Source organism: Peromyscus eremicus, chromosome 7, assembly GCF_949786415.1.
Source record: "Peromyscus eremicus chromosome 7, PerEre_H2_v1, whole genome shotgun sequence".
Taxonomy (NCBI): domain Eukaryota; kingdom Metazoa; phylum Chordata; class Mammalia; order Rodentia; family Cricetidae; genus Peromyscus; species Peromyscus eremicus.
In genome coordinates this window covers 43,127,031-43,153,038 of record NC_081422.1, presented here as the reverse complement: position 1 = coordinate 43,153,038, position 26,008 = coordinate 43,127,031, and the positions used below count along the sequence as shown (strand labels likewise).

At 45.0% G+C, this 26,008-nt stretch overlaps 1 protein-coding gene across 1 annotated transcript; it reads left to right on the top strand.

Moving 5' to 3' along the window:
• The first annotated feature begins 8,390 nt into the window (after positions 1-8,390).
• Nnmt (nicotinamide N-methyltransferase) lies at positions 8,391-22,225 on the top strand. The gene is made up of 3 exons (XM_059267811.1): positions 8,391-8,663; positions 10,761-10,968; positions 21,793-22,225. The coding sequence occupies exons 1-3, from the start codon at positions 8,510-8,512 to the stop codon at positions 22,223-22,225; spliced, it is 795 nt and encodes a 264-aa protein (XP_059123794.1). The 5' UTR covers positions 8,391-8,509.
• Positions 22,226-26,008: the final 3,783 nt, after the last annotated feature.

The window sequence follows — 26,008 nt, the reverse complement described above, 5'->3', positions numbered from 1 at the left end:
CTAGTAACACACACACACACACACACACACACCATTGAATGATGTAATAAAAATTTTAAAAATCTCTCGATATACATGTACACTAAACATCTCAGAATGACTGCCTGTGTGGATCAGAATGGAACTGGGATGGGAAGAAAGAAAGAGACCAAATGGCTGGGTGTCCCTCTACTCTGCAGTTTTCTTAGTTCATTAACTCTCTGACGAGAGTTTGCACTGGCAATCACAGGTATCCATCTTTGATGTTTGGTTTTCTTAAAAGAATCTGATTTCCAACAAGTTATTACTTCTATCTTTATTTTTTTTTACATCTGTGTTCAGCCGTTAGTGCCTTTTCTGATTTAATAGACATTTTCTTTTAATCATCTGACCTCATTTTTTGTTGTTGTCTGTTTTCAGAAACAAAACAATAAAAGAGGAGCAGCAAGACAAAATCCAACCTTGGTCCTGACATCTTCTCCTCAGAATAGAAAACTGTTTGCTTTTGACAACGCATAGAGGGAGAACACACTGAAATAGTATTGCCTTTGTGCAGCATTCATAGGAACAGGACCGATGTCCCGATAGGTATTGTACCACTGCAGTAATTAGCAAGACTCAGGGCAGAAATCATTGGAACAGGGCCGGATAGAATGCTCATCTAGCATACATGAGCCCTGGGTTCATCCGGAGCAAAGAGTAAGTGATGTGACAGTCGCCTTTGATCCCAGCACTTAGGAGGCACAGTCAGGAAGAGGAGTGCAATGCCAGCCAGCATCAGCTACCTCACAGGTTTGAGGTCAGCTTGAGCTACGTGAGACCCTGTCTCTCTCAGAATGAAGGAAGGAGGAAGAAAAGAAAGGAGAAAGCAGAGAGAGAAAGGGAGGGGGACAGGAAGAAATCATTAGAACAGAGGAGAGAGCTGAAGACAGGGTGTTGTGTAAGCCTGGGGAAGCAGCTGTCATACTGGGAGGCAAAAGAGGAAGGGGGAGGGGGCAGAACCTCAGCTTCTGCCTTCTGGGAACCGAGGAAGCTCTGCTCCGGCTGCTCTGGACTTTGCATCTGTCAGGCACATGTGGTTCCCTGGCCACCATCCACAGCATGATGCTGGTACCAGCCTCTGCCAAAAGCCCTGACCCCAACTGTCTTCTCTACAGGTCACAAACCGTCTAAGGAGGGTGGAGCTGAAAGCTGGCCTGGTTTAGCTCAGCTGTCTTTTCCAAGTAGCCCTCAGCTGTCCCACTCCCAAGCCAAGCCGCTCTCACTTACAGCGGTCCTCTGCCTCTTCCCCAAGGCACCGTTTCCAGTGCTTACGGAAACCAGCGCAGTGGATTTTGTAGCCAGTATAGAACTTCGAGATATGTGATTATTGATCAGCTATGTAGAGTTTCTAGCTGAACCTCTGTGGCTGTGCATCCTCAACCTGAGTGCTATGAGCATGTGCACTGCCAGAGCCATGAGAAGTCAGTGGCCTCTGTACACACAATGGCTCCCCATGACTGATGGGGCACCTCCTTGTGGACTGCAAAAACATGGTTTCCTGCAAGGAAGACTACTCTCACCAAATGTAGCCATCAAAACCTGAGTCAGGCCTTGTGGTGCCACATCACATTTGATGACTTATCATTCCTGTAATATTATTTATTATTAAATATTAAGAGCATGAAAGGCTCCCAGAGTGCTGACTCTTCTTTCTGATTTCAGGCGTTTTTAATCTGGTTCCAGTTTGGAATTCTGACCTGGGCCCATACATAGCTTATACAGAGAACTAGAAGAAGTCTCAGTCAACACATGTCTGCAATGTAAATGATCCCCTGCTTCCATCAAGCTGGCTCACAGATGCTGGGGTGTGCATGAGGTGTGGATCTTTTTTGGAAATAAGTGAGAAGTTTCAAAAGAAAACTCATTCCCCTAGGGCCTGCATCTGCCCTGATACCCTCTAGGACCTCTAGTCTGAAGCAGACATTGGTTCTCTCTGCCTGAGCTGTGTTTTCTGTGCCTTTTCCCTCCATCCTGGCCACATGTTTTTAAAGATTTATTTTACTTTTATTTGTATGTACACGTGTGTGTCTGTGTGTGGGTATGTGCTGGTGCCTACAGAAAGAGGACAGAAGAGGATGCTAGATACCCCAGAACTGGAGATACAGGTGGTTGTGAACTGGCAAGGTGGATTTTGGGAAATAAACTGGGGTCCTCTGCAAGAATAGTGCACGTTTGTAACAATTGAGCCATCTTTCCAGCCCAGTGGCCCCATGCTTGTTGAGATGGTTATTTCATGCTGCTGAGTGGTTTGGCCCCATTGGACCAAATAGCAAAAAGAAGCAGAGAGGAAACTTGGCGCGCGCGTGTGTGTGTGTGTGTGTGTGTGTGTGTGTGTGTGTGTGTGTGCGCGTGCGCACACACGCGCGCGTGCACTATATTATCTTTCAATACCCTTGAACTCTAAACCTGTTGGTTTGGGATTGCTGCATTTGGACATAGTGGATCTTGGTGGTGGTAGTTCGCTTGTTCTTAATGCATGGGGACCATTTGGTTAGAGTTTGAGAGAAAAACCACAGGGCAGGCAAGCTGTAAATCCCAGTAGCTGCTAGAAAGAGGGGGATGGAGAAAAGAGAAAGTCATAGTGTTGAGTTAGAGTCAGTGGTGGAAATCTGCAAGTAGCTGTATGGAGGAAGGTGGGGTGTGCCGGGAGGGTTCTACAGAGAACCTCCCGAGTGAGAAAGCCCGAGAGAACCAGGGCCAGCATGCCTATGATTTTGATCGGTCTCCGAGGACCAGACAGAAAAAAGAAAAGTTTGCAGGCCGATCTCAGAAAAGCAGGCAGGTTTGGCTGTGAAGACCTGCAAGTAACTGAACGCAGGATACTTAAACAAACAACAAAACCCTATAAAATACAGAGCGTGAGACTGAAAATTCCACACCACTTCCGCATGAAGACGGCTATGGGATGGACACTGGTTAACACTGAAGGACTTAGGCGTCTCCTTTTCTCACCCTCTGGTCGAGGACGGTCCCTCCCTCCTCCAGCTGGTATTAAGGAGTTACCCACTATGTGCCAGGCGACAGGAAACTCGTGGCTTCTTCTTGCAGCCTTTCTGCCCCACCCCACCCCCACCCCCGATAAACAGTGCAGTTTGTTTCAGCTGCTACAAGGTCTTCTTGCGATTGGCTGAATCTAAAAGGTCTTCTTGTGATTGGCTGCTTTCACCCATGCCATTTGGAGAACCCCCAGCTGATGCCCATAGCTGTCATTTCTCCTTTCACTGTGGCGTATCCCTAGTTGATTTCCTCTACTGTTGCTGGATCGTTATACTGTTTCTAGCCGGGGCTGTCACAGTTCATCTTCATTTTCCATTTAATTGGAGTTGGAGTCACCCATGAGACATGCGTCCGAGTAGGTCCTTGAGGACATTTCCTGAGAGGTTTAACTAAAGCCGAGAAGAATCTTGGGTGTGGGCAGCCCCACCCCATTGGCTGGTGTCCTGGGGTGAATAAACAAAGGAAGGGAGAAAGTAAGCAGAACACCACCATTCATCTCTCTCTGCTTCCTGTCTGTGGACACAATGTGACCAGTCACATCACATTACTACCACCATGCCTTCCTGCTGTGATGGACTGTTTCCCCTCAAACTGTGAGCCAGAATAAACACCCCCTTCTGTAAACTGCTTCTGTCAGGTGTTCAGTCACAACAACAACAACAACAACAAAAAGTAACATCAAGAGACTATTCCAGACAATGCTGTAAAGAACACTGTAGGTGTGTCCCAGTTCTTCTCTGGGTATATACCTTGGAGTGTACTCTCTGGATCTGGGCTATGTACACATTCATGTCTATTGTTAATGTGAACGATTCATTCATTATTCTGTTCTCCAAAGATGCAGGGTAATGTGGTTTGGCAAGGTCCTTGTTCTGGTCACATGTCACTTGTACCAGTTTGAAGGATGTGTAGTAATATGTTATTATGGTTTAAATTACATTCCAAAGGTTTGTGGGTCATTCCTTTGTGATAAAAGGTCTGTTTGAGTCTTCTCTTTTTGTCTTTATCTTCTTTTGGGTTTCAAAAGTGTCTTATAAAACCTGTATCCCGACCAGGCCTGGTGGTGCATGCTTTAATCCCAGCACCTGGGAGGCAGAGGCAAGCAGATCTATATGAGTTTGAGGCCAGCCTGGTCTACATCATTAGACCATGTCTCAAAAATCCAAAAGTAAGTCAGTAAATGAAATCCCAGTTCATCGTCAGCCTTATGTGTCTAGCTTTTCTGTCTGTGAACTGGTGCTCCTGTCTCTTAACATATGTTTGGAACAGACATTTTTAACTGTCACATACTCAAATGTATAAATCTTTTACTTACTATTAACGGCTTTTGCATCTGGTTTAAGAAATTCTTCCCAACACCCAAGGCTATGAAGATACTCTTCTATGTCACCCTTTGAATCTTCAGAATTTTGCTCTTTAGTTATAGCCGGTTAATGAGACTTAATTGTTTCTTGCTCACAGTGTGAGGTGGGGCTCTCATTTCATTCTCCTCCTACAGATACTCAGTTATCCCAGGGCTCTTTATTGCAAGTCTCTCTCTCCCTGCTGATCTGAGCCACCACCCGTGCATACATCAAATGCACACAGAATGGGTCTGTCCACAGCCCCTCTACTCTGGCCCATGGATGGGTCTATTCATCAAGCACAGTGCCAATACCACTCGGCCTTAATGGTGATAGCTCTCTAATAAGTATTTATTTCTGGTACAGCAAGTCCTCCCACCTTATTCTTCTTCTCCAAGAGTACCCACTCTTGGCCCTTGGCACTGCCATATAAATTTTAAAGCCAGCTTGTCAAGTTCTAGGAAAAAAACCTATTGGGATTTTAATTGGGATTTTACTGAGTCTATAAATCAATTTGGAGGGAAATGACATCTTTACAATGTTAAGCTGTCTACTCCACAGAGTGGTGTTTTTCTCCATTTATCTAGGTCTTCTTTAATGTCTTTCAATAAAACTTGATAATTTGCTCCATTAACGTCCTGTATATATTTTGTTGCAGGTACTTCATAGTTTTTAATGTCACCATGGGAAAAGCTGATTTTGAACTTCATTTTATAACTGTTGCTAACTGAAAAGGAATTGAATTTTATCAGTTGATTTTGTGCCCAGAAGTTTGGCTTCTTGTATTCATCCTGGCAAATGTGTAGTTATGTTTCATTTCTCATACAGAACACCATGTTGACAATGGATCCTCCTTCTCTCTTTCTAATCCTTTTATTTCTTCCTTTATTTTCCTTAGCTCCTATATTTCCAGTACTTCTGGTAGAATTTTTGCAAAAATTGGTAACTGTTGCAGGGTGTGGTTGTTCACACCTTTCATCCTAGGACAACAGGAGGCAGAGGCAGGTGGATCTTTTTGAGTTCAAGGCCAGTCTAGCCTACATAGTAAGTTCCAGGACAGCCAGGGATACATAGAGCGACCCTGACTCAAAAACAAACAAACTAACTAAAACCCTGATAATTGTTAACAAAGGTGTCTTTGACCTCATGTTGAAGAGAAAGCTTTCAAATGCATGATCATCCAGCAAAATGTTTGCACATAACCTTTATCAGTAGATTAAAAAAAAAGTCGTTATTATTGTGGATGGATATTAAATTTGAGCTTTCTTATTTCTTCTGCATCTATTGAATAAATCTAGGATTTCTCTTGTAATGTGGAAATATAATGGCTAGTACTCATTGAATTTTTAATTGTTAGACTATTGTGTGTCACAGAAATAAACTGCTTTGGTTGTATAGTATGGCTGTCAACAGACCTTTGAATTGGGCCTGCCCTAAAACAGGGCTGTGGCCCAGGCAAGCAACTGACCCACCCTCTAGTGCTCAGTATCCTCCATGCTGACATGGAGACAAAAGTCCTAATTCACAGAGCTGTGGTAAGGTTTAATAACATGTGCAAAATGCTCCAGAAGTTCCTGTGATATATTAAGGACCATGGAAGTTTTAGTGGTTTTCCTGACTAGACAATTTTATTTAGAATAATTTAGATAAGTAATTTTTAGTTTGTAATTTTTCCTTTTCATAAATCACCTTGGTATTTGGATTATTCCTAAACTTATAAACTTATAAGCATAGCTGTTGAAGAATTTTGTGTGAATATAATTTAACCTTTCCTTCCTTCCTTCCTGCCTGCCTTCCTTCCTTTCTTCTTTCCTTCCTTCCCTTCTTCCCTCCCTCCCTCCTTCCTTCTTTCCTTCCATCTGTGTGTGTGTGTGTGTGTGTGTGTGTGTGTGTGTGTGTGTGTGTGTATGAATGCTCATGCCACAGCATATGTGTAGCAGCCAGAGGACAAATTAGGGGAGTTGGTTCTCATCTTCCTTCGTGGGCTCCGGGGGTCGATCTCAGATTGTTAGTGTCGGAGGCAAGCTGACCTAGTGAGGCATCGCACCAGGATGGAATGTAATTTTCAGTTTGAATTATTTAAGAGTTACAGCATTATTTAAAGTTTGTAGGTGTTACACCTTCAGTTAGGAATTTATAAATCTAATTTCTGTAATGTATTGGCCTAAAATTAGTTGTAGAATCTTCTTATTATCATTTAAATATCTATGCATCTGATGAATCGGGAGGCATTTCTCCTTTAATGAGTAAACGCGATAGCAGAATCTTATTCTCCTTCCTGACAATGGATGTAGGGAACTTGGCTCTTTCTATCCCCTTGACCATTTGGGAAGGCAAGAATGAAGCTGCATTCAGTAGATGAGCAAGAGAAGTTGATGTGCAGAGAATAGAGACCTCCAGCCCCGCAAAGACAGGCAGAAGGACATAGAAACAAGGGAAGATAACTAAGCTGCCTGAGAGGTTTTGGTTCACATTGACCAGTTAGGTTTCCTGAAACTTGTTTTCATTTTATATTATCAGCCAATTTTTTTTCTTTTGAGATGGGGTCTAACTATGCAACCTGTGGGCCACCCTCCATGCCCAGCCTTAGTGGAGATTCTTTGAGTGAGTTTCTGTGCCTTGTGCCCAAAGAGCCCTGGCTTAATCATGACCAGTGGGGGTACCAGGCACTTGCTGCTACTGCATTTGGTACAACAACTCTGGCTGATTAATCAGACACTATTTTGAGCAGCTACTCCGTGAAGCAACTTATGATGCAGAGCAGGAACTGTAAAGCTCAGAAACACAGTCCTTGGTTCTACTGGTCACTTCATTTCTCACTTCTATAATAGTTTGGGGAGAAATAATTGACAGACAAAACCAGGAGCAAATATATGCTAAAATCAAGTGCTCGGCTAGGCAGGGTGAATTCTAATTGGTAATGTGAGCCCTAGAATGGAAACTGAAGTAATTCTTTAAGGAAATTGAGGTTTCAGGCTTACTTTGAAATAACTGTCAGGATTTGAATTCTTAGAAGCAGCAGAGAGGCTTGGGGAGGCTGAGCAGGGGCAGCGGGGAGGGGAAGCCACAGATGCATTGGGCTGGTCTTGAACTTGTTACGCAGCCAAGGATGAGCTTGAACTCCTGGCTCTGCCTCCCAAGTGCTGGAATTGCAGACATGCACATCATGCCAGATTTATGCCATGCTGGGGATCAAGCCTCAGGACTAATGTATGGCAGGCAAGCGCTTTACCAGCTGAGTTATGTTCTCAGCCCTTAACCATTTTTCATTGATTGGATGTTCAAACATTTTAAGAGTATCTTTTATATATTCTCTGACAACTTCATACATCCTTATAATGTGTCTTGATTATACCCATCCTCAACTGCCTCTTACCACCTCTTACACATCTCCCTCCCGTGTGCACGACCCCATTGAGTCCAGCTAGTGCTGCCTGCTGGAGTGAGCCTGATCATGTTGGCTTGACCCTATGCAGGTCTTGTGCAGGGAACCATGACTACAGTGAGCTCATGAGTACAGTGGCCATGCTGTATCCAACAAGACACTTGTCCATGTTTAAAAAATTAATCTTTCCAGACTTCATCTGTGATTTTTTTTTCTTTAGCCAACATTCCTTAGCCCTGAGCCCATGTCCTTACTCCACATCCTCTTTACTTTCCTTCATATGTTTAAGCTGAAATTGTTCTTTGTGATTCATTTTTTTGGGGGGGGGGCTGGGAAGAATCCTTTTGAGAATAAGAAGACTGACTGGACTGTTTGGAGACGACCCATTTTTCTGAACTTGGGGCTTCGTCCAGGAGTTAAGCAATCTCCACGGTAAGCCAGGCCATTTCTCCCATCTGCAGCCTTTGCAGCTGACCTTGGCCACGGGGCAGAGGGTGGCATGCAGTGCGTGACCCTCCCTCCCTCCCTCTGCCACTCCTCTTACCCTAAACTCCCTTCTCCAATAATTGCATCACTTCTTGGAACAGCCAGAACATCTGAGGTCTATTTTACCCTTAGTGTTTAACAAACATCAGCCTCGAAGGGGTGGGCTGAGCTGAAGGAAGATTGATAGCTCAAGATTCCAAAAGCCAACGTCCCAGGGTGATCCCTGGCTTCCGGAGGAGGGGGCAGGAGTGGGCTGCTGACACAGAGCTGAGACGCAATGGAATCCGGCTTTACCTCCAAGGACACTTATCTAAGTCATTTTAATCCCCGGGATTACTTGGAAAAATATTACAGCTTTGGGTCCAGACACTGTGCAGAAAGCGTGATCCTCAGACATCTGCTGGAAGATCTTTTTAAGATATTCTGCTTGGGTAAGTTTGTCCATCTAAATATGAGTCACACTGCGTCCCAGGGGATGACTGGACTTGTGTCTAGCCATTACTCCAAGACAGTCTCTTGGCATCACTCATTTGTTTAATGAGAATAAAAATTAATGTTGGCTTAGCTATTTTCAGTTTACACAGTTCTTTTCTATCCATTGTCTTTTATATGGTCTTGAAAAATGAAGCCAGAGGGCCTGAGTGCTGGCCTTGCATCCACAGGACTTTCCAGGTGGCTCGAAGGAGACACTCACGGGACACTTCAGAGAGTCCAAGAGAGCAGAGAGCTGGGTGTTGGGGCATAGGACTCAGGAGGTTGAGGCAGGAAGATTTCTGTGAATCTGAGGTTAGCCTGGACTACATATTGCTTTTTATGGATAACCTGGGCTACAGAGTGAGACTCTATCTCAAAAAAATAAATTAATTGAAAGTTTGATTCTATTCTTTTTTTTTTTTTTTTTGGTTTTTTGAGACAGGGTTTCTCTGTGTAATTTTAGTGCCTGTCCTGGATCCCGCTCTGTAGACCAGGCTGGCCTCGAACTCACAGAGATCTGCCTGGCTCTGCCTCCCGAGTACTGGGATTAAAGGTGTGGGCCACCACCACCTGCCTTGATTCTACTCTTAATTGAAAGGAATATTTTCCCATGAGGTAAAGACCTCCTCAAATATTAAGAACTGGGTTCTTTGATTGTAACTTAATCTCATGTTTTAATTTTCTTATTTATGTATGTCTGTGTAAGCGTATGTGCCCATGTTGCATGCCTGTGTACACATGGGAACAGAAGAGGGCATCAGGTGTCCTCCTCCATTACTCCCTCCACCTGTTCCTTTGGAGCAGGGTCTCTTCCTAAAGCTGGGGCTGTGTCTTGGCTAGGCTGGGAACCAGGAAGCCCCAGAGAGCCTCTCCTCTCTGCTCAGAGATGGGATTACAGGCATTTGTGGGATGTCTGGCTTGTTACGTGGGTGCTGGCCCTCATCACTGTGGAGTAAGTACTCATAACTGCTGGGACATCTCTCTAGTCCCTAAATTTAATTGTTAAACAACAACAAGAAGTTAACTTTCTACCAAAGTACTCCTTAAAAGTTTTTGCATTGTCGAAAGAGATACCATGATAGAGGGAGACATCATGGGGATAGGGAGAAACTGGGGGCTAGGGAAGTTCCCAGGAGTCCACAAGGATGACCCCAGCTTAGACTACTAGCAATAGTGGAGAGGGTGCCTGAACTGAACTGGCTTACCCCAGTGATCAGATCGGTGAATACCCTAACTGTCATCATAGAGCTTTTCCCCAGTAACTGATGGAAGCAGATGCAGAGATCCACAGCCAAGCACTAGGCCGAGCTCCAGGAGTCCAGTCGAAGAGAGAAAAGAGGGATTCTATGAGCAAGGGGCGTCAAGATCATAATGGGGAAACCTACAGAGACAACCATACCAAGCTAGTGGAATCTCATGAGATTAAGACCAACACCCGTGGAGCCTCCACGGGACTGGACTAGGCCCTCTGCATAATCGAGACAGTTATGTAGCTGGATCTACCTAAGGGGCCCCTGGCAGTAGGATCAGGATCCAATCCTGGTACATGAGCTGGGGCCCACTACCTATGGTGGGACACTTCACACAGCCTTGAGGCAGGGGAGGGGCTTGGACCTGCCTCTACTGAATGTACCAGGCTCTGCTGACTCCCCATGAGAGACCTTACCTTCTTGTAGGAGTGAATGGGGGGTGGGTTGAGGGGGTGAGGCTGGAGGGGCAGGAGTAGGGAAGAAGGGGATCTGTGAGTGGAATGTAAATGAATAAAACATTTCTTAATAAAAAAAGTTTTTACATTGTCTATGTCGCCGTCTTTTGGGATCAGTGATCTGTATACCAGATGTAGAGCTTGCCCATCCCTAGACATCAAAATAGCTCATCAAAACATGCCTCCATTCAGGACTGGACATGAGGTAGGGATAGAAAGTAGAAAGATATCTTACCAAATGATTTTAATGGAGAGTGGTTAGTGCTGTGGCACAATCCCAGTAAAGACAGTGCAACTTCAGCTCAGCCTGTCCTATTATGATTCCCGATCCTTGCTTCCTCTGTACCAGGTGGCGTGAAGGGAGACCTCCTGATTGACATTGGCTCTGGCCCCACCATCTACCAGCTTCTCTCTGCCTGTGAGTCCTTCAAGGAGATCATTGTCAGTGACTACACAGACCAGAACCTTCAGGAGCTGCAGAAGTGGCTGAAGAAGGAGCCAGGGGCCTTTGACTGGTCTCCTGTGGTCACCTATGTGTGTGATCTTGAAGGGAACAGGTAGGGCAATGAGTATCTGCTCTTCAGCTTTCTCTGGGGACCTGATGTTTCTATTAGCCAGGAAAAACCATTAAAATTCAGTTGAAAAACACAAAAGAAACTCAAAGACAGAGACCAAAGGGAACTCCAAATGGAGAATAAGCACCCAGGAGACTAGGTTGGGAGCCATCCACACCACCTGAATACTATTTTATTGTCAGTCCTCCAACCAGAGCTGGTGGCTGTGCATGTGCCTAATGCTGACATTACCAGAAACAGCAAAACACTGACCAGGCTTTTTAACCGTCAGAAGCAATATGCAGCAATTATGTGAAAAGGATTCATTACTCACCATCCATAATATTAGAGCCTAAAGAGGGCTGGGAGATGGTCAGTGGGTAAAGTGCTTGTCATGGAGCAACAAGGACCTGAGTTCATATCCCTTCCGTTTCTTTAAAGAGACGTCTTTCCTCCAGTGTGTCTTTTTATCATCGTTATTGAAAACCAGCTGGTTGGAGATGCCTGGGCTTAGTCCTGGGCTGTCTATTTTCTTCCATTGTTCCTCACTCTCTGTTTTCTGTTTGTTTGTTTGCTTTTGAAATGCTGTGCTGTTTTGGTTACTATAGCTTTATTGTTGTTGTTGTTGTTGTTGTTGAAGTGAGGTAGTGTACGATTCCTGATTTTTTTTCTTAGTGCTATTTGGGCTTTGTGTGTCTATGGTTACATACAAATTTTAGATTTTTTTCCAACTCTGACATTAGTGTTTTAATGGGGATGACACTGACTCCACAAATTGCCTTGGGGTCATACCGACATGTTCATGATCTTGGTTCTTCTAATCTGCGGACAGATCTTTCCATTTTCTTGGTGTCTGCACTATTCTTCTACCTTGATATTTTCATTTTAGAGACTGTTGGCTTGTTTTAGTCATTTTTGTTTCTATGTTATTTACTATTTATTTATTGTAGATATTGTAATAGAATGGACTTCCTGATTTCTGTTTCAAATAATCTACTATTGGGCCATAGATATTCAGATAAAGGTTCTGAAAGGTTTGTACTTCTTAGTGCATGGTTAAAGGAGCTAGCACCCATCCATCCATCTATCTATCCATCCATCCACCCATCCATGCATCCAACAAACCTAGATAAACAACTGATGCATCCCATAATACTAGCTCTTAGGCCAGAGCAGTGAATAAGACAGAAGAAGCCTATAAGAAGCCTATCAAGGAAGGCTGATAAATGTCAGGTCATTTAGGACCTTCAAGGCTGAGTTAAAGATTATAGCATTTAGTAACAAATTGAAAGGCTGTTTTCATATGTCCATTTAACTCAGAAACCTCTTATACATTTAGCATAAGTGAAGACACATTCTTAAAAATGAATGTGGATTTTACAACTCTTTTTTATATGAAGGACTGATTCCCCAGGACGGAATTGTAAAAACTTTCTGTGAGAGTTTGGACACTATCAAAACTTACTAAGCAAAGAAGGAATTTATCAGGCTTTATAGAATTTCAAAGAAAGTTTATTGAACAGAAGTCTTCTGCCACTGTGAGACAACACATCTTTCTGAAATCTAAAGCACGTGTCCAGAAAGCTCTAGGAGCTACTTTCCCTAGACATCACAGCCCACATCTCATTCAAAAATGAGCCCTTCAGTCTAACAGGATACTAAAAGAATTACATATCTCCCTGCAGAATCATCAGCTCAGAACAATTGCCTCAAGACGTCCTCCCTGTCCCCATCACTTGGCCTGGATGAGGAACTGTACTTTTGGCAGAAAATGCCTGCATCCTTCCTTATCCTCACACCAGATCCAGTGGCTTCGACTATTTTGAGAACAATAGTGATCCCATTTGCCTTGTGTCTCTCTCACATCTTCGAGTACCTCTATCAACCTACAGTCCATTTCCCCCAAGATTATTTCTTCTTTATCTGAAGATATTTCTTGTGCTGATGGCTTCCGAGGACAATATAAGCTCGCTGCCGCTTTGGGAGTACAACTCAGACATTTAAAAAATCACTCATTTCACTACTGTTTGAAAGTTTTAAGACATCAGCACCAAACCCTTGTGATATCATGAGATATTAATGTAACTACCCTAGATCTGTCATGAGCAAAAAAAAGTAAACTCTTTCCTTAAGAAATTCTGGAAACAGGAGCTGCCCCAGTCATTGGGAGCTTTAAGAGGCCTTGCTGCTATTGCAGGGGACCGGAGTTCAGTTTCAAGCACCCACATTTGGGTAGCTCACAGCTGCCTGTAACTCTAGTTTAAGGGGATCCTTCTTCTGGATTCTAAGAGTACCCTTCCCCACACGCATACACATAAAGAAAAAAGAAAACTTAGAAAAGAAATCCTAGAAATAGAGTGAATTAGCCTTTGGCCCCTTGAACAACACATTGCTTACTTAGCCTTGGGATCCCTGAACTAGCAGCTCCAATATATCATGAAGTAGCATGTTAGAAATGCAGCGTCTGGGGCTGGAGCAGTGGCTTGGTAGTTAAGCGCACAGGCTGCTCTTTCAGAGAACCTGGGTTCAATTCTCAGCACCCACAAGGCAGCTGATAACCATCTGTAACTCCAGTTCTAGGGGATCTGACCCCCTCTTCTTGCCTCTAAAAGCACTAGGCACACTCATTGTTGGTGCACAGACATATATGAAGCAAAACACCCATCCATGTTTTGTTTTTAAGAAGAAGAAGAGATGTAGACTTTCAGCCTCACTGACTGTGTGCAGGCCTTGAGTTCCTACTTTCATGAGATCTGCTGAGGTGACCATGACAGTGGGATGAGAGCTGGGTCTAGAGCCAAGATTCCTGCAGACCCGCCGGGATACACAGGAGAAGGGAGATGAGTTAGAGTGTGCTGTCCCAGCTGTTTTTCTCCATTATACAGGCAGTGGGGGGTTTGGTGAGGACAGAGACTGGTGGGTGGCCCTCTAGAGAGCAGTGGCCCCCCTGAGCCTGCCAGGAAATAGCTGGAACACTGGAAAAGTGGCTGTTCTCTGAAGCCAGAGCTCACCACAGAGGTCGGTAAGGGTTGGGCATGGTGGCGCATTTTGGTTCTCTCAGCACTCAGGAGGCAGAGGCAGCAGCAGGATCTTAAGTTCAAGGTCAGCCTGAACTAGAGTGAATTCTAGCCTAGCCAGGGCCACAAGGCACTTGTTTGTTTTCATTACTGTATTAATTAATCTAGATGTCTGATGGTTTTCTTTGTGAGTTCACTAAAATTAAGTATTTTATATTAAAAAAGTAAAAAAAAAATAAGACAAGGTTGTCACAAAGCAAAATAAAACAAACACCAAACCCACAGCAGCAGTTGGTACACTGTTCGAAAATATTCACAACTGTGCCAAATTTGTTCTTCTCTCCTATGTTCTGTCTTTGTTGCAAGTATCTCTGGATTTTCAAACTCACAAAAGCTAACTGATACTACTCCTTGGGATCTTGGGATCTAGATGGTCATGGTGACTATTTGGTGACTGATACTTTTTATGGAGCTGTCTCTCTCTTTCAGATAGGAACTCTCCCATCTCTCAAGGTTATTATCTCTCTGGGGAGATTAATGGGATTGGTTGAGGAACCTTCAATTAGCCATTTCCGTTCTATTATAAACATCTCTGTTGGTAAGTCTCAAAGGACCTGAAACTCAGTCTACCCAAAGTAAAGTGATGACCCCTGGTCTACTTCATGGCTAGTATTCCTGGCTCCTTGAATGACATTATCAGACAATTACTTGAGTGACCCCAAAGCCTGGAAGTCCTCCTTGTCATGTCCCTCTTTGTCATGGGCTATGTCTAACTCAGTTCCAGCTTCTGTCCGTTTTTCTTCCTGCATTTCCCTTTCCTCAGTTTTCTTCTTGAAATATTTACCCATATCTTTATCCAAGCTACCATTCTGGTTGAAGTAGCCTCCAATCTCCACTATTGTCCTTTCACCCAGTTCTCTACAACCCCAGGGATCATTCCAAGACATACTTCTGATAGGACCCTCCCTCCCCTTTTCCTTTTTCTTTTGGGTTTTTGAAACAAGATTTCCCTGGCTGTCCTGGAACTCACTCTGTAGACCAGAACTCACAGAGATCTACCTGCCTCTGCCTCCTGAGTGCTGGAATCAAAGGTGTGCACTACCACTCCTGGCCCAGAAGTGTAGGCAGGAGTTTCTGTCCCACCAGCATCTCCCAAATACCCGGCAGCAGCTTCACAAATAAATGACTCAGAGACTTTATATTAATTGGAAATACTCAGCCGGTAGCTCAGGCTTATTACTAACTAGCTCTTACACTTAAATTAGCCCATAATTCTTATCTGTATTTAGCCACGTGGCTTGGTACCTTTCCTCAGTATGGCATTCTCATCTTGCTCCCTCTATGTTAGGCAGAGTTAGGAGTTGTCAGCCGGAGTCCAGACTGGCCTGACAGTACAGCCCCATGGACACACTCTTTTCTTATGTTCTCTATCAGATGGCCTTTACACATTCTGTCTTCTCCTGCTGGACCATTTTCCTCCCCTTGCTCCTCTCTTTGGTTTGGTCAATGATGGCATATGCCTCCTCCACATCTCTGCTTACATGGCTCCTTTTAGAAGTACTTTTCTTTCCACTGAAGACTAGATCAAGCCAGGATCTCAACATCCCATGTTCCTTTCCTTCTTGAATTTATCCATTTTCGCTTCCATTTTGGTGAATAATCCTCAGATTAGCTGTTTTTCTCTCTTCCCTTCTGTAATCTCCAGGAAGACAGGAGCTGTTTCTCCTTTGTTCATCCCTGAGTCCCCAGTACCTTTGAGTCCCCCAGTACCTAGCACATAACAGAGGTTCAAATGTAAATGTAAAATAAATGAATGAATGTGTCCTGCCTTCCATGCAGGCAGACTCCACTCCCTGCTTACACTTTCTACCCGATTCAGGTGTGGACTGTGCTGAAGGGTTATAGACAATTCTTCCTGCCTCTCACAATTCTTACATTGATACTCAAGTTTATTTGACTTATCCTTTTGTTCTCGTTTAGAGACAGGGTCTCGTGCATCACAACTGACCTTAAATTCCTTATGTACTTGAGAATGACCTTGAATTCCTGATCCTCCTGCCTCTACCTCCTGAATGCTGGGATTAAGGGCAAGTGCCACCACATTAGGCTTCTTCAGCCTTTATGTCCTTGAGCTGTTTTGATGGCTTTGTCACAGGAGGGTCTGCTGGAGGCTCTGGGGATGGGGCGTGGGGCAGGGGAGTGTAATGGATGGGGCTCCTGTGGAGATTCTATGTTGCCAGCTGCCTTGCCTCTCTGAATCTCAAGATAATTACTGGGTATGGAAAGACATTTTCACAAAGGTTCTTGCCAGGAATCCTTACCTTTTCTTCCCTTTGCTGCCATGCCTCTTAGGCTTGTGTAGCTAGCATATACACAGGAAATGGCAGCCTCTATTTGAAAGAGTCAATCTTTACAAGGAGAGCAATGGCCATGCTGTACTTAGTTTTCTGTAAACCAAGCTCCATGCTGCTCCGCTGTGTGTTTATCACCTTCTCCTTGAGCTAAACGTGAGGCTGAGTGGTAATTGCCTGGGTCTCCAGGCGAGTCCATTTCCCTGTGGGTGTTACCTGCAGTCTTCAAGAAGCCCTGAGGGGTAATCTTTACACAGCTGCCTTGGCAACTGAGTTCACTGATGTTTGCTGTGCAGCCAAGGACAAGCAGGTACCGGCGGCGATGGGAGAGCCTAACAAATTCCCCTTCTCAAATTGGCACATTTCCTGTGAGCTTTCGAGATTTCACAGTGGGCTTCACAGTTTGGGAACAATTTCCATCATCGTCTGACTGGCAAGTGCTAGTTCTGTGGTAATTTGTGTCTTTAAAATAGCTTAATACACAATAGGGCACAAAGGTCCACTATGCTTCTGACGTAATCGCTTAAATACACATTCTCACAATGTCCCCGACCTAGAGTAGCATTTTAAATCCTCCTCCACCACCACCACCACCACCACCACCACCACCACCACCACCAAATCTCCATGTTCTATTTCCTTAGCCTCTTCTATACACTTGTGATACACATGTGTAGACAGGTAATTCCAATTTTTCTGATCTACTTTCTTTACCTATTCAAATCCATTCTTTATAGGCAGATTTAATGATCAGGTTTTCTTCTTAACATGCTCTGTCAAATTATCTGTATTCTAGCAGGGCTGGCTGGGTGGCATCCCTACTTTGAGGATGACAGTTGCTCTACTTTGGCCAAGACTGCAGAAAGAACCCAACACAGGAGATTTCAGCATAGGAAAATTTTAAACTAGAAAAATCTAATGCAAATCATGACAAAGTGGGTGCCATAGAGCCATCTTCACCCCCAATAAGGGAGCAGGTAGACACAATCAAGGGTAATTTTTTAAAGAAAGATTTATTTTTATTATTTTCAATTATGTATATGTGTAGCCAGAAGGTTCTTGGGTGCCCCCTGGTCTCCCGCGTTCCAGACAAATCTCTCTCACCCATGGTCCACAGCTGCTTAGACCCAAGTAAACACACAGAGGCTTATATTATTTACAAACTGTATGGCCTAAGGCTTATATTATTTACAAACTGTATGGCCTATGGCTTGTCAGCTGGCTCTTTCATCTTAAATCAACCCACTTCTATAAATCTGTATGTTGCCACGTGGCCGTGGGGTTACCTGTCTGCTGATCTCTTGTTGCTCCTTTGGCAGTGGGCTCAAGTCTCCTCTGCCTCTGCCTTTCTTCTCTCCTGTCTCTCTCCTTGGTTTTCCCACCTGCCTCTAAGCTGTCTTGCCATAGGCCAAAGCAGCTTATTTATTAGCCAATGGGAACAACATATAGTCACAGTGTACAGAAAGACATCCCCCAGCATATATGTGTCTCTATGTGGGTGTGTGACATCCATAGTATGGTTAAGGAGGTTTAATGTGGATAGGAGAGATAGAACAGCCGGAAGCATCTGGAAGAGTCTAGGGCAGAGAGAGAAAGAAGAACACTGAACATGGCCAACAGACTGAACATGGCCAGGACTATCTTCAAAAGAGGGGGGAACAGCAGAGGATAGAGAAAAGTGAGAGCAGCAGGAACAGAGGGGGGAGAGAGAGAGAGAGAGAGAGAGAGACAGAGAGAGAGAGACAGAGAGAGAGAGACAGAGAGAGAGAGACTGGGAGAGAGAGAGACAGAGAGAGAGAGAGAGAGAGAGAGAGAGAGAGAGAGAGAGAGAGCAAAAATGGTGAGAATAGCAGGGTTACAAGGAAAATGAGTCCCTGAGGGAGGGAAGTCCATGAGCTGGAAGAGGTTTAGGGTAGGGGAGAGGTGAGAAGGACTAGAATGCTAGCATGGGCTTTGAAATGTGTAACAGGTACTTGTGATTCTGAGGGAGACTGGAGGCCACGTGGGCTTTGATATGCTAATAGGCACCACAGGTAGCCATATATTCCTTCTGCCAGAGATAAGGGAAATGACTCCTTTAGGGAGATGGAATCAGTTTCACAAGTTTTCAAGGAACGCTGGGTTTTATCTAACTGCCAGAAATCCTCCTGTAGTCCAGCTTGAGCACATAGGACTGCCCTTTGAAGTTTGGGGAATTGGAGTTTCCTTTGGACCTGACCCTTAGGTCCTCTGCAAGAGCCATGTGTACTCTCAGCCATTTCTCCAGTCTCCATTTTTCATACCCTATGTAGATACCAGTGTAGTGGTTCTGGAAATTTCCTGATGGCATCTGCTGAGCCTCCACCTCTTTCTGTGTATTTCTCACTGTCTTCTCCCCTCCACTCTCTTTTCTTCTCCCCTCTCTTCTCCACAGTCTTGCTACATAACCCAGGCTAGTCTGAACTCATATATCACCCACTCTGGTCTTGAACTCATAATCCTCCTGCTTCACTTCAGCCTTGTGAGAGCAAAGATTAAAGGTGTATGTCACAATGCCTGTTTGGCCCCCTTTTTTTTTTTTTTTTTTTAGATAAGGTGGCTTACTGAGCTAGAACCATACTATCAATAGTATGTTAAAATTTATGTTAAATAATTTATTTAATAATAACTTATTTAATAATAAATGCTAAAATAAGTCTACATTTAAAGTGGAGCCTAGTGGTTTTCAGTATATCCACAGACTTGTGTGATCTCACCTCAAATAATTTTAGAATATTTTTGTAATTCCCCAAAGAAATTCTCACCCCTCATCCCCTGACAAATCCCTCAGCTGCTGGCAACCTCTGCCCTGCTTTTAGTTTCTAGAGCCTTCCAGGACATTGCATGTAAGTGGGACTGTGTAACACGTAACCTTGGCTTTCTGGCTTCTATTACTTAGACAGTGTCTCCTGGGTCTACTCATGTTGTAGCACACATCAGAATCCATTGTTGGCAATTAGTTTTCTCAGGTATGTATCTCCCACATTAGAGTTACTGATTTATAAACTATTGGGTATTTAGATTGTCTTGGGCTGTTTAAGGACACACATATATATGTTTTGTTTCTCTTAGGTATATGCCCACTGTGGCACTTCAAATATAATTGGCCACCATAAGCCCATAGGGAGTGGCACTATTAGGAGGCGTGGCTTTGTTGGAGTAGGTATGACCTTGTTGGAGGGAGTGTGTCATTGTGAAGGCTTTGAGGTCTCATATATGCTCAAGGCACACACTTCCTGTTGCCTGCAAGATGTAGGACTCTAAGCTCCTTCTCCAGCACCATATCTGCCTGCAGGCCACCATGTTCCACCATGATGATAATAGACTGAACCTCTGAGACTGTAAGCCACCCCATTAAATGTTTTCCCTTATTAGAGTTGCTGTGGTCACGGTGTCTCTTCACAGCAATAGAAACCCTAACTAAGACACCCACGAATGGAATCGGGGGTCATCCAGAAACTTTATGTTTAACTTTTTGAGAAACATTTAGACTACTCTCCAAAGCAGCTGGATTATTTTAAATCCTCACCAGCAGCACAGGCAGGCAGGTTCCTTGCCAACACTTGTTACTTGTCTTTTTCATGCTAGTCCTCCTAGAAGATGTGAAGTATAGCCTTGTGGTTTGGGCATACCGTTTTTTCCTCTACCTATAATCAAGCCTCTCAAGTGAAAAGTTACAGCAAACTCAAAGGACATTGGCAACGAACTGAATGTGCCAGGCAAACACTCAAACTAGACAGCCACAGGCGACTTCCCCCACCTCAAATCATTCTGCCTCGAGGCAAATTTAAGCCTTCTTCAAACCATTGACTTTTCCTCGTGACTGGAACTTATCCCAACTTACACTCTTCCTTCTTGGCTGGTGTTGGACCATCCTCTCCTGTTTCATCAAGCTTTGCCCTCAAATGGCCATCTCATCTCATCTCCTGGAGTCTGTCAGACAGCTGTGTTCCCTGCGTATACAGCTGTGCGTTGCGCAGGCGCACTGCCAACCAGTTTCCTCACAGCTGTGTTCCCTGCGTATACAGCTGTGCCTTGCGCAGGCGCATTGCCAACCAGTTTCCTCAAAGGGTTCTGCACCAGTGGTCAGGTCTCCTGAAGCTCAGGGCCCTGGGTACTTCACGTACTCGTTTCTTCTTCCCTTGCTCTCTGGCTTTCTGCTATTCCTTTTCTTTTCTGGTTCCCCTCTCCAGATTCTCTGGTGTGCTCTACACCTTTATTTACTGTGTTTCTTTGTTCCTTCTTTTCTCCCCCAACAGACTCAAAGCAGACCCCGAATGTCTGTCACCTTTTCTGTAGCTAATAACCAAGACTGTTGATTTGCCAAGAGAAAGACTCATTTCAGCTCACAGTTTCATGTTGCTTGTAAGTCTACAGTGGAGGATCAGGGTAGGAACATGTGATGCAGAAAAGCCACTCACCAGAAGAGAGAGAAGACACCAGGACCCTACAATCCCCTTTGAGGCATGTCCACAGAAATGGCTCACGAGGCCTCTCCGTCTAACAGATCCACCACCTCTCAATAGAACCCAGCCCGAGACAAGCCTGTGAGGGACATATATTAACTATAGGACCATGTATGACCTCATCTCTGGTCCCTGTTTTCTCACCTCCGTCGATTAGTTGAAATTCCACTGGTTTAGCAGAAAGAGACAGGTGTCTTGATGGGGTTACCAAGAAGGTGATGCTTGGAAATAGACAGCTCTCTGCAGTCAGGAGGGAGGAACTGACTTGAGACTCTGGCCTCTGTGGTAAGATGTTCTTTTGGTGTCATTTGTTTTCTGGGCCAGTCTCACATAGCCTCTTGTAGCCCAGACTGACCTTGAACTCAATAAGTTGCCAACTTCTGATCCTCCTGCCTCCACCTCCTGAGTTCTGACATTGCAGGCAGGCAGCACCACACCGTTTATGTGATGCTGGGGATGGAACCCAGGACATAATACATGTCAGACAAGCACTCTGTCAACTGAACCAAATCCCCAGGCCCTCTGATCAATAGCCTCTAAATCAGTCTGTGCCGACTCCCATCCCCTCATTAACGGGGAAATACTGTAAGATAATCGTCCGGCACTTAAACCCATTGTTATTTGCTATGTGAGAGTCTATAGCTACCACCTTGTAGTTTGACAAAGCAGTCAAGGACAGCACTAATAATTTAAAAATATGTAATAATAAAAGAGTCGGAGAAGTATAATTTCATGAAGGACAGCTCATTTCAGAAGCAGACAGGAGCTATTGTGATTGTTTGAATGTCATTATTTGCTTTATAAAGAATTTTGATCCAGCTTGGGGTAATAGGGTAACATTCAGATACCAGATTAGGATGAATTAAAGGACTGCAATATGGACCACATGGATATACATCCTCAGCCCTGACCAAAGAGATCTGGGGCCCCCATGTCTGGAGCAGTGACTAAAGCTGGTCTGTGTCTGTTTTTCAGAACCAAGGGACCTGAGAAGGAGGAGAAGTTGAGGCGGGCAATCAAGCAGGTGCTGAAGTGTGATGTGACCCAGAGCCAGCCTCTGGGTGGGGTCTCTCTGCCTCCTGCTGACTGCCTGCTCAGCACGCTGTGTCTGGATGCTGCCTGCCCTGACCTTCCCACCTACCGCACTGCCCTCAGGAATCTGGGCAGCCTGCTCAAGCCAGGGGGCTTCCTGGTGATGGTGGACGCCCTGAAGAGTAGCTACTACATGATTGGAGAGCAGAGGTTTTCCAGCCTTCCCCTGGGATGGGAGGCTGTTCGAGACGCCGTGGAAGAGGCTGGCTACACCATCGAGCGGTTTGAGGTGATTTCTCAGAAGTACTCTTCTGCCACAGCCAACAATGAAGGACTGTTCTCCCTCGTGGGGCGCAAGCCAGGTAGAGCTGAATGACATCCTGTGATTCCAATTAAAGGCTTGCTGGTTTGTTTCAGACTCTGGCTCTGACTGCAGTGTTCACTGTGTGATGTAGAGGCTGACTGGGGGTGGGGTGCCCACGGTTCAGGGTGGGGTGGGCAGTCTAGGATGAGCTCATGGGCCGCTCCTCGGTGTACCATACACGTATTAATGCTATGGGACCCCCAGGTGAGTAACTGAGACATCTGGTCTCCTCTACCTGTACTCACAAAAGAAGCTTCGCCACCACAGACATGCAGTTATCGCCACACCTGGGAACCATGTGTGAATCAAGCCCACACCTGCCTACAGAGACATCAGTTATTCACTGTTAACCTCCCAGGGAGTTGCTGTATCCTTCACTTGCCTTCTTCCTGGAGAGACTGGCACACCCAAGCCTCTGATGAATCTGCTCTGGGCCCAGCCAGTCTCTAATAGACTTTCCCCACCCCCATCCCCCACGCCCTGCCAGAACCAGTCCGATTTCAGGGACCAGAGGACAGCTGATCTGCATCTTTTCCAATTCATCCCAGTGATCCAAACTTTTTTCTCTTCCAAAGCTCATCTCATTTTCAAATTCTATCACTCCTTAGGCAAGTTATCTAACCTCTCCGTGCCTTGGTTTCCTCATCTGCAAAATGAGATTGAAATAGAACCGCTTGTTAAGATAATGAAAAGGAATTACAAGCTAGAAAGAATCCAGAGGGATGCTTGGTGCTCAGTGGGCATCGACTAAATGTTAACGATCGTGATCATCATTATCACTACAATCATCACATTCCCATCTTTGCTCTCAGTTGCCGAAGCAGTTGAGAAGAGATGTTTTTATCCCTAGTAGAAGAGGGATCCTTCTCTGGGCCTCCACTGCTGTGGCTATCAAGAGCATCCAACAAGAAAACAGTTTTCCCCACCGCCAGTTCCCTTCTGGTTCAAGAGCTATCCAGCAAACGTGTTTAGCGCCCTCCATGTGTCTTCCCTGTGCCAGGTCCTGGGAATGGAAATGAAGCCCCAGTGTCAGCTGGCTCAAGAGCCCTCGTCTTTGTAGACACAGTGGCATGACAAGTGCCCCCAGATGCTGCCAGAGACAGTGCCCTCTGTAGTCCCCACCCAGACTCCGCCTGCTCAGCATCTGCTCCGGCTGTCCTGCCTGACAGTGCCCAGGAGGGCTATGTGGAGGAAGCTACTCCCCTGCCTGTGTGTCAGAGCCATGTGTGTGTCTTCCTGCCCAAGAGGCAGAGAACACATTCTGTTGACACTAGAGTTGGCCAAGAGCCAGATGGCAAATACTTTTTGGCTTTGTGGGCCACATGGTCTTTTCTTAGTGATTGATTGATTGAGGAGTGAGTGAGTGAATGAATGAGTGAGTGAGGAGTGAGTGAGTGAAACAGCATCTCACTATGCAGTCCTGGCTGTCCTGAGACTCACTCTGTAGACCAGGCTGGCCTTGAACTCACAGAGATCCACCTGCCTCTGCCTCCCAGGTGCTAGGATTTAAGGCGTGCTCTGACATACCTGACCTTGGTCATATAGTTTTGATCATAGCTGTTCAGCCCCACAGTTGGAGCAGAATGAGCCACAGATGACATGTAAATGAATATGCAACTTCCCTTACTGAAATAGGTGGATAGGTAGGTTTGGACCAAGGGTTGTGGTTTATAGACCTCTGATCTGGGATCAGAAGCAGCCTTATTTGTGGTTCAAGTTTAATCAAGTTTCTTGTGTCTACTTTGGTTGTCTTGTGATACTCAGTAAGGGAGCTCAGACCCTATACAAGGGTGAGGACAGGGGATACTGATTCTTCTCACTCTGTCCTTATTCTTCCTCTCTCTTTATTGCTGTTCCCCTCAGTCACCCCCCCCCTTGCCCCAGTTTGAAGGCATCCCATAAATACAAACAGAAAATGAGTAAACAAGTAGAGGCAGGGGGATGCCAGACCAAACGTCTGCTACACCCATATGTTCACACTGAAAGTTACCATACTCATCAGAGTGTCGTAAAATCCATTGAGGGCACTGCAATGCACTTTATAAAAAACGACCGAGAACAAACTGGGCGGGGAAAAAATTTTCCCTGATAATAGAGAAGCATGAAACAATAATTTTTTTTTTTTTCTGAGACAGGGTTTCTCTGTGTAGCTTTGCGCCTTTCCTGGAACTCACTTGGTAGCCCAGGCTGGCCTCGAACTCACAGAGATCCGCCTGCCTCTGCCTCCCAAGTGCTGGGATTAAAGACGTGCGCCACTACTGCCTGGCTGAAACAATAATTTATGAAGTTTTGTTTTACAAATCTACGTAGTTATCTGCTAAGTTAGCGCTGTGGCCATCTTCCACTCAGAGCTAGCTTCATGGCTGTGGATCTGTCTGAAAGATATCTACTACATGCCCGTTACTGGTGTTTTAGTTTCATTTCTGTGGTAAAATACTCTGGCAAAAAGCAAGTTATGGGAGAGAGGAGTTTATTTCAACTTACAATTACCAGGTTGTAGCCCACCGTTGTGGGGAAGTAAAGGCGGGAACTTCAAGCAGCTAATCATTTCACCATCCACAGTCAAGAGCAGAGAGAAATGGATGCACACGTGATCAATTGCTTGCTTGTCCTCAGCTCAGTTTCACCACTCTTAGATAGTTTAGGACTCTCTGCCTGGGGAGTGGTGCTTCCCACAGTGGGCTGGGTCTTCCCACATCTCTTAAGACTATGTCCCACAGACATCCTCACAGGCCACGCCAATATAGACAACCCTTCTCTGAGACTCTCATTCTAGGTGATTCTAGGTTGTGCCAAGTTGACAATTAAAGCCAACCATCACAACTTTATGATGCATTTGTTGCTGGATTATGATATAGCATATGTTTATTATTGACTGTGATCCAAAAGGTTGGAAAACAACTTGCCCGTACTCTGGGATTCTGAGATTGGACTATGAATACCCAATTTTTTTTTTCTTTCAGTCAGAGATAAGATATGTAGCTTCTTCCTCCTAAAGAATGCTTAGTCCCTTGGAGAAACCGACACACAAACAAATGTAACACTGTGAGTGAAGGAAGGGCTCAGATGGAGTATCAGCAGCACTGGGTGCTTGAAGGGAGGGTGCCACAAAAACATAGTACCTGTTTTGCATCTTGCAGGCTGAGTAAGGGTGTTTTGGGCAGGTAGGAATGGAGGAAACACCTGGGGGACAGTGTGAGCCGATGTCTGAAATGACTCCTGCCAGTCGCAGATGCACACTTTACCAGTGTGTTCTTTCAGTGAGACCCAGACCTAAGCAAACATTTGGCTCCTGGCTTTTTTGTTTGCCTTTTCTGAAGTCAAACACACCAACCGAGTCATGAGCAAACAGACTCCAGGATCATTGTGGTCCCAACTTGTAAATGTCTTTGACCGCTGACCCTGCTCAGTTTTTTCCAGCGGGCTTTCTGAGGGAAGTGTTGAACAGTTTCACCATGAGCAAACTTGTATGATGTAGGAGGCTCTGTGGCTATGCATAATGCCTTGGGGGAAGACTAGGGAAAAAGCAAGCTATTAAAGAGGTAGTTAGCTCATTTAGTGTCACGCAGCCCAGCCTTGGTAATTCCTATCATCCGGCTGTCAGGAGTAATCAAAGGAGATGGTCATGATACGGCTTACCAGGCTCCACTTTGAAGGCTGTGACTGCCTCTTGGCCAACTCAGAGATTTGAGGCAACCAGTAAATCATATAGAGGGGGGAAGGCTGGGGACTGAGGACAGAAAATGTGGTCATCATTAAGAGTGCCACACCACTTTCATCAGCTGGAGACCTTTC

Bases quoted from the DNA above. Each gene is read 5' to 3' on its own strand.
- Nnmt (XM_059267811.1), top strand. From the start codon at position 8,510: ATGGAATCCGGCTTTACCTCCAAGGACACTTATCTAAGTCATTTTAAT. The intron at 8,664-10,760 runs GTAAGTTTGTCC...CCTCTGTACCAG, and splicing joins TTTTAAGATATTCTGCTTGG to GTGGCGTGAAGGGAGACCTC. The intron at 10,969-21,792 runs GTAGGGCAATGA...TCTGTTTTTCAG, and splicing joins TGTGATCTTGAAGGGAACAG to AACCAAGGGACCTGAGAAGG.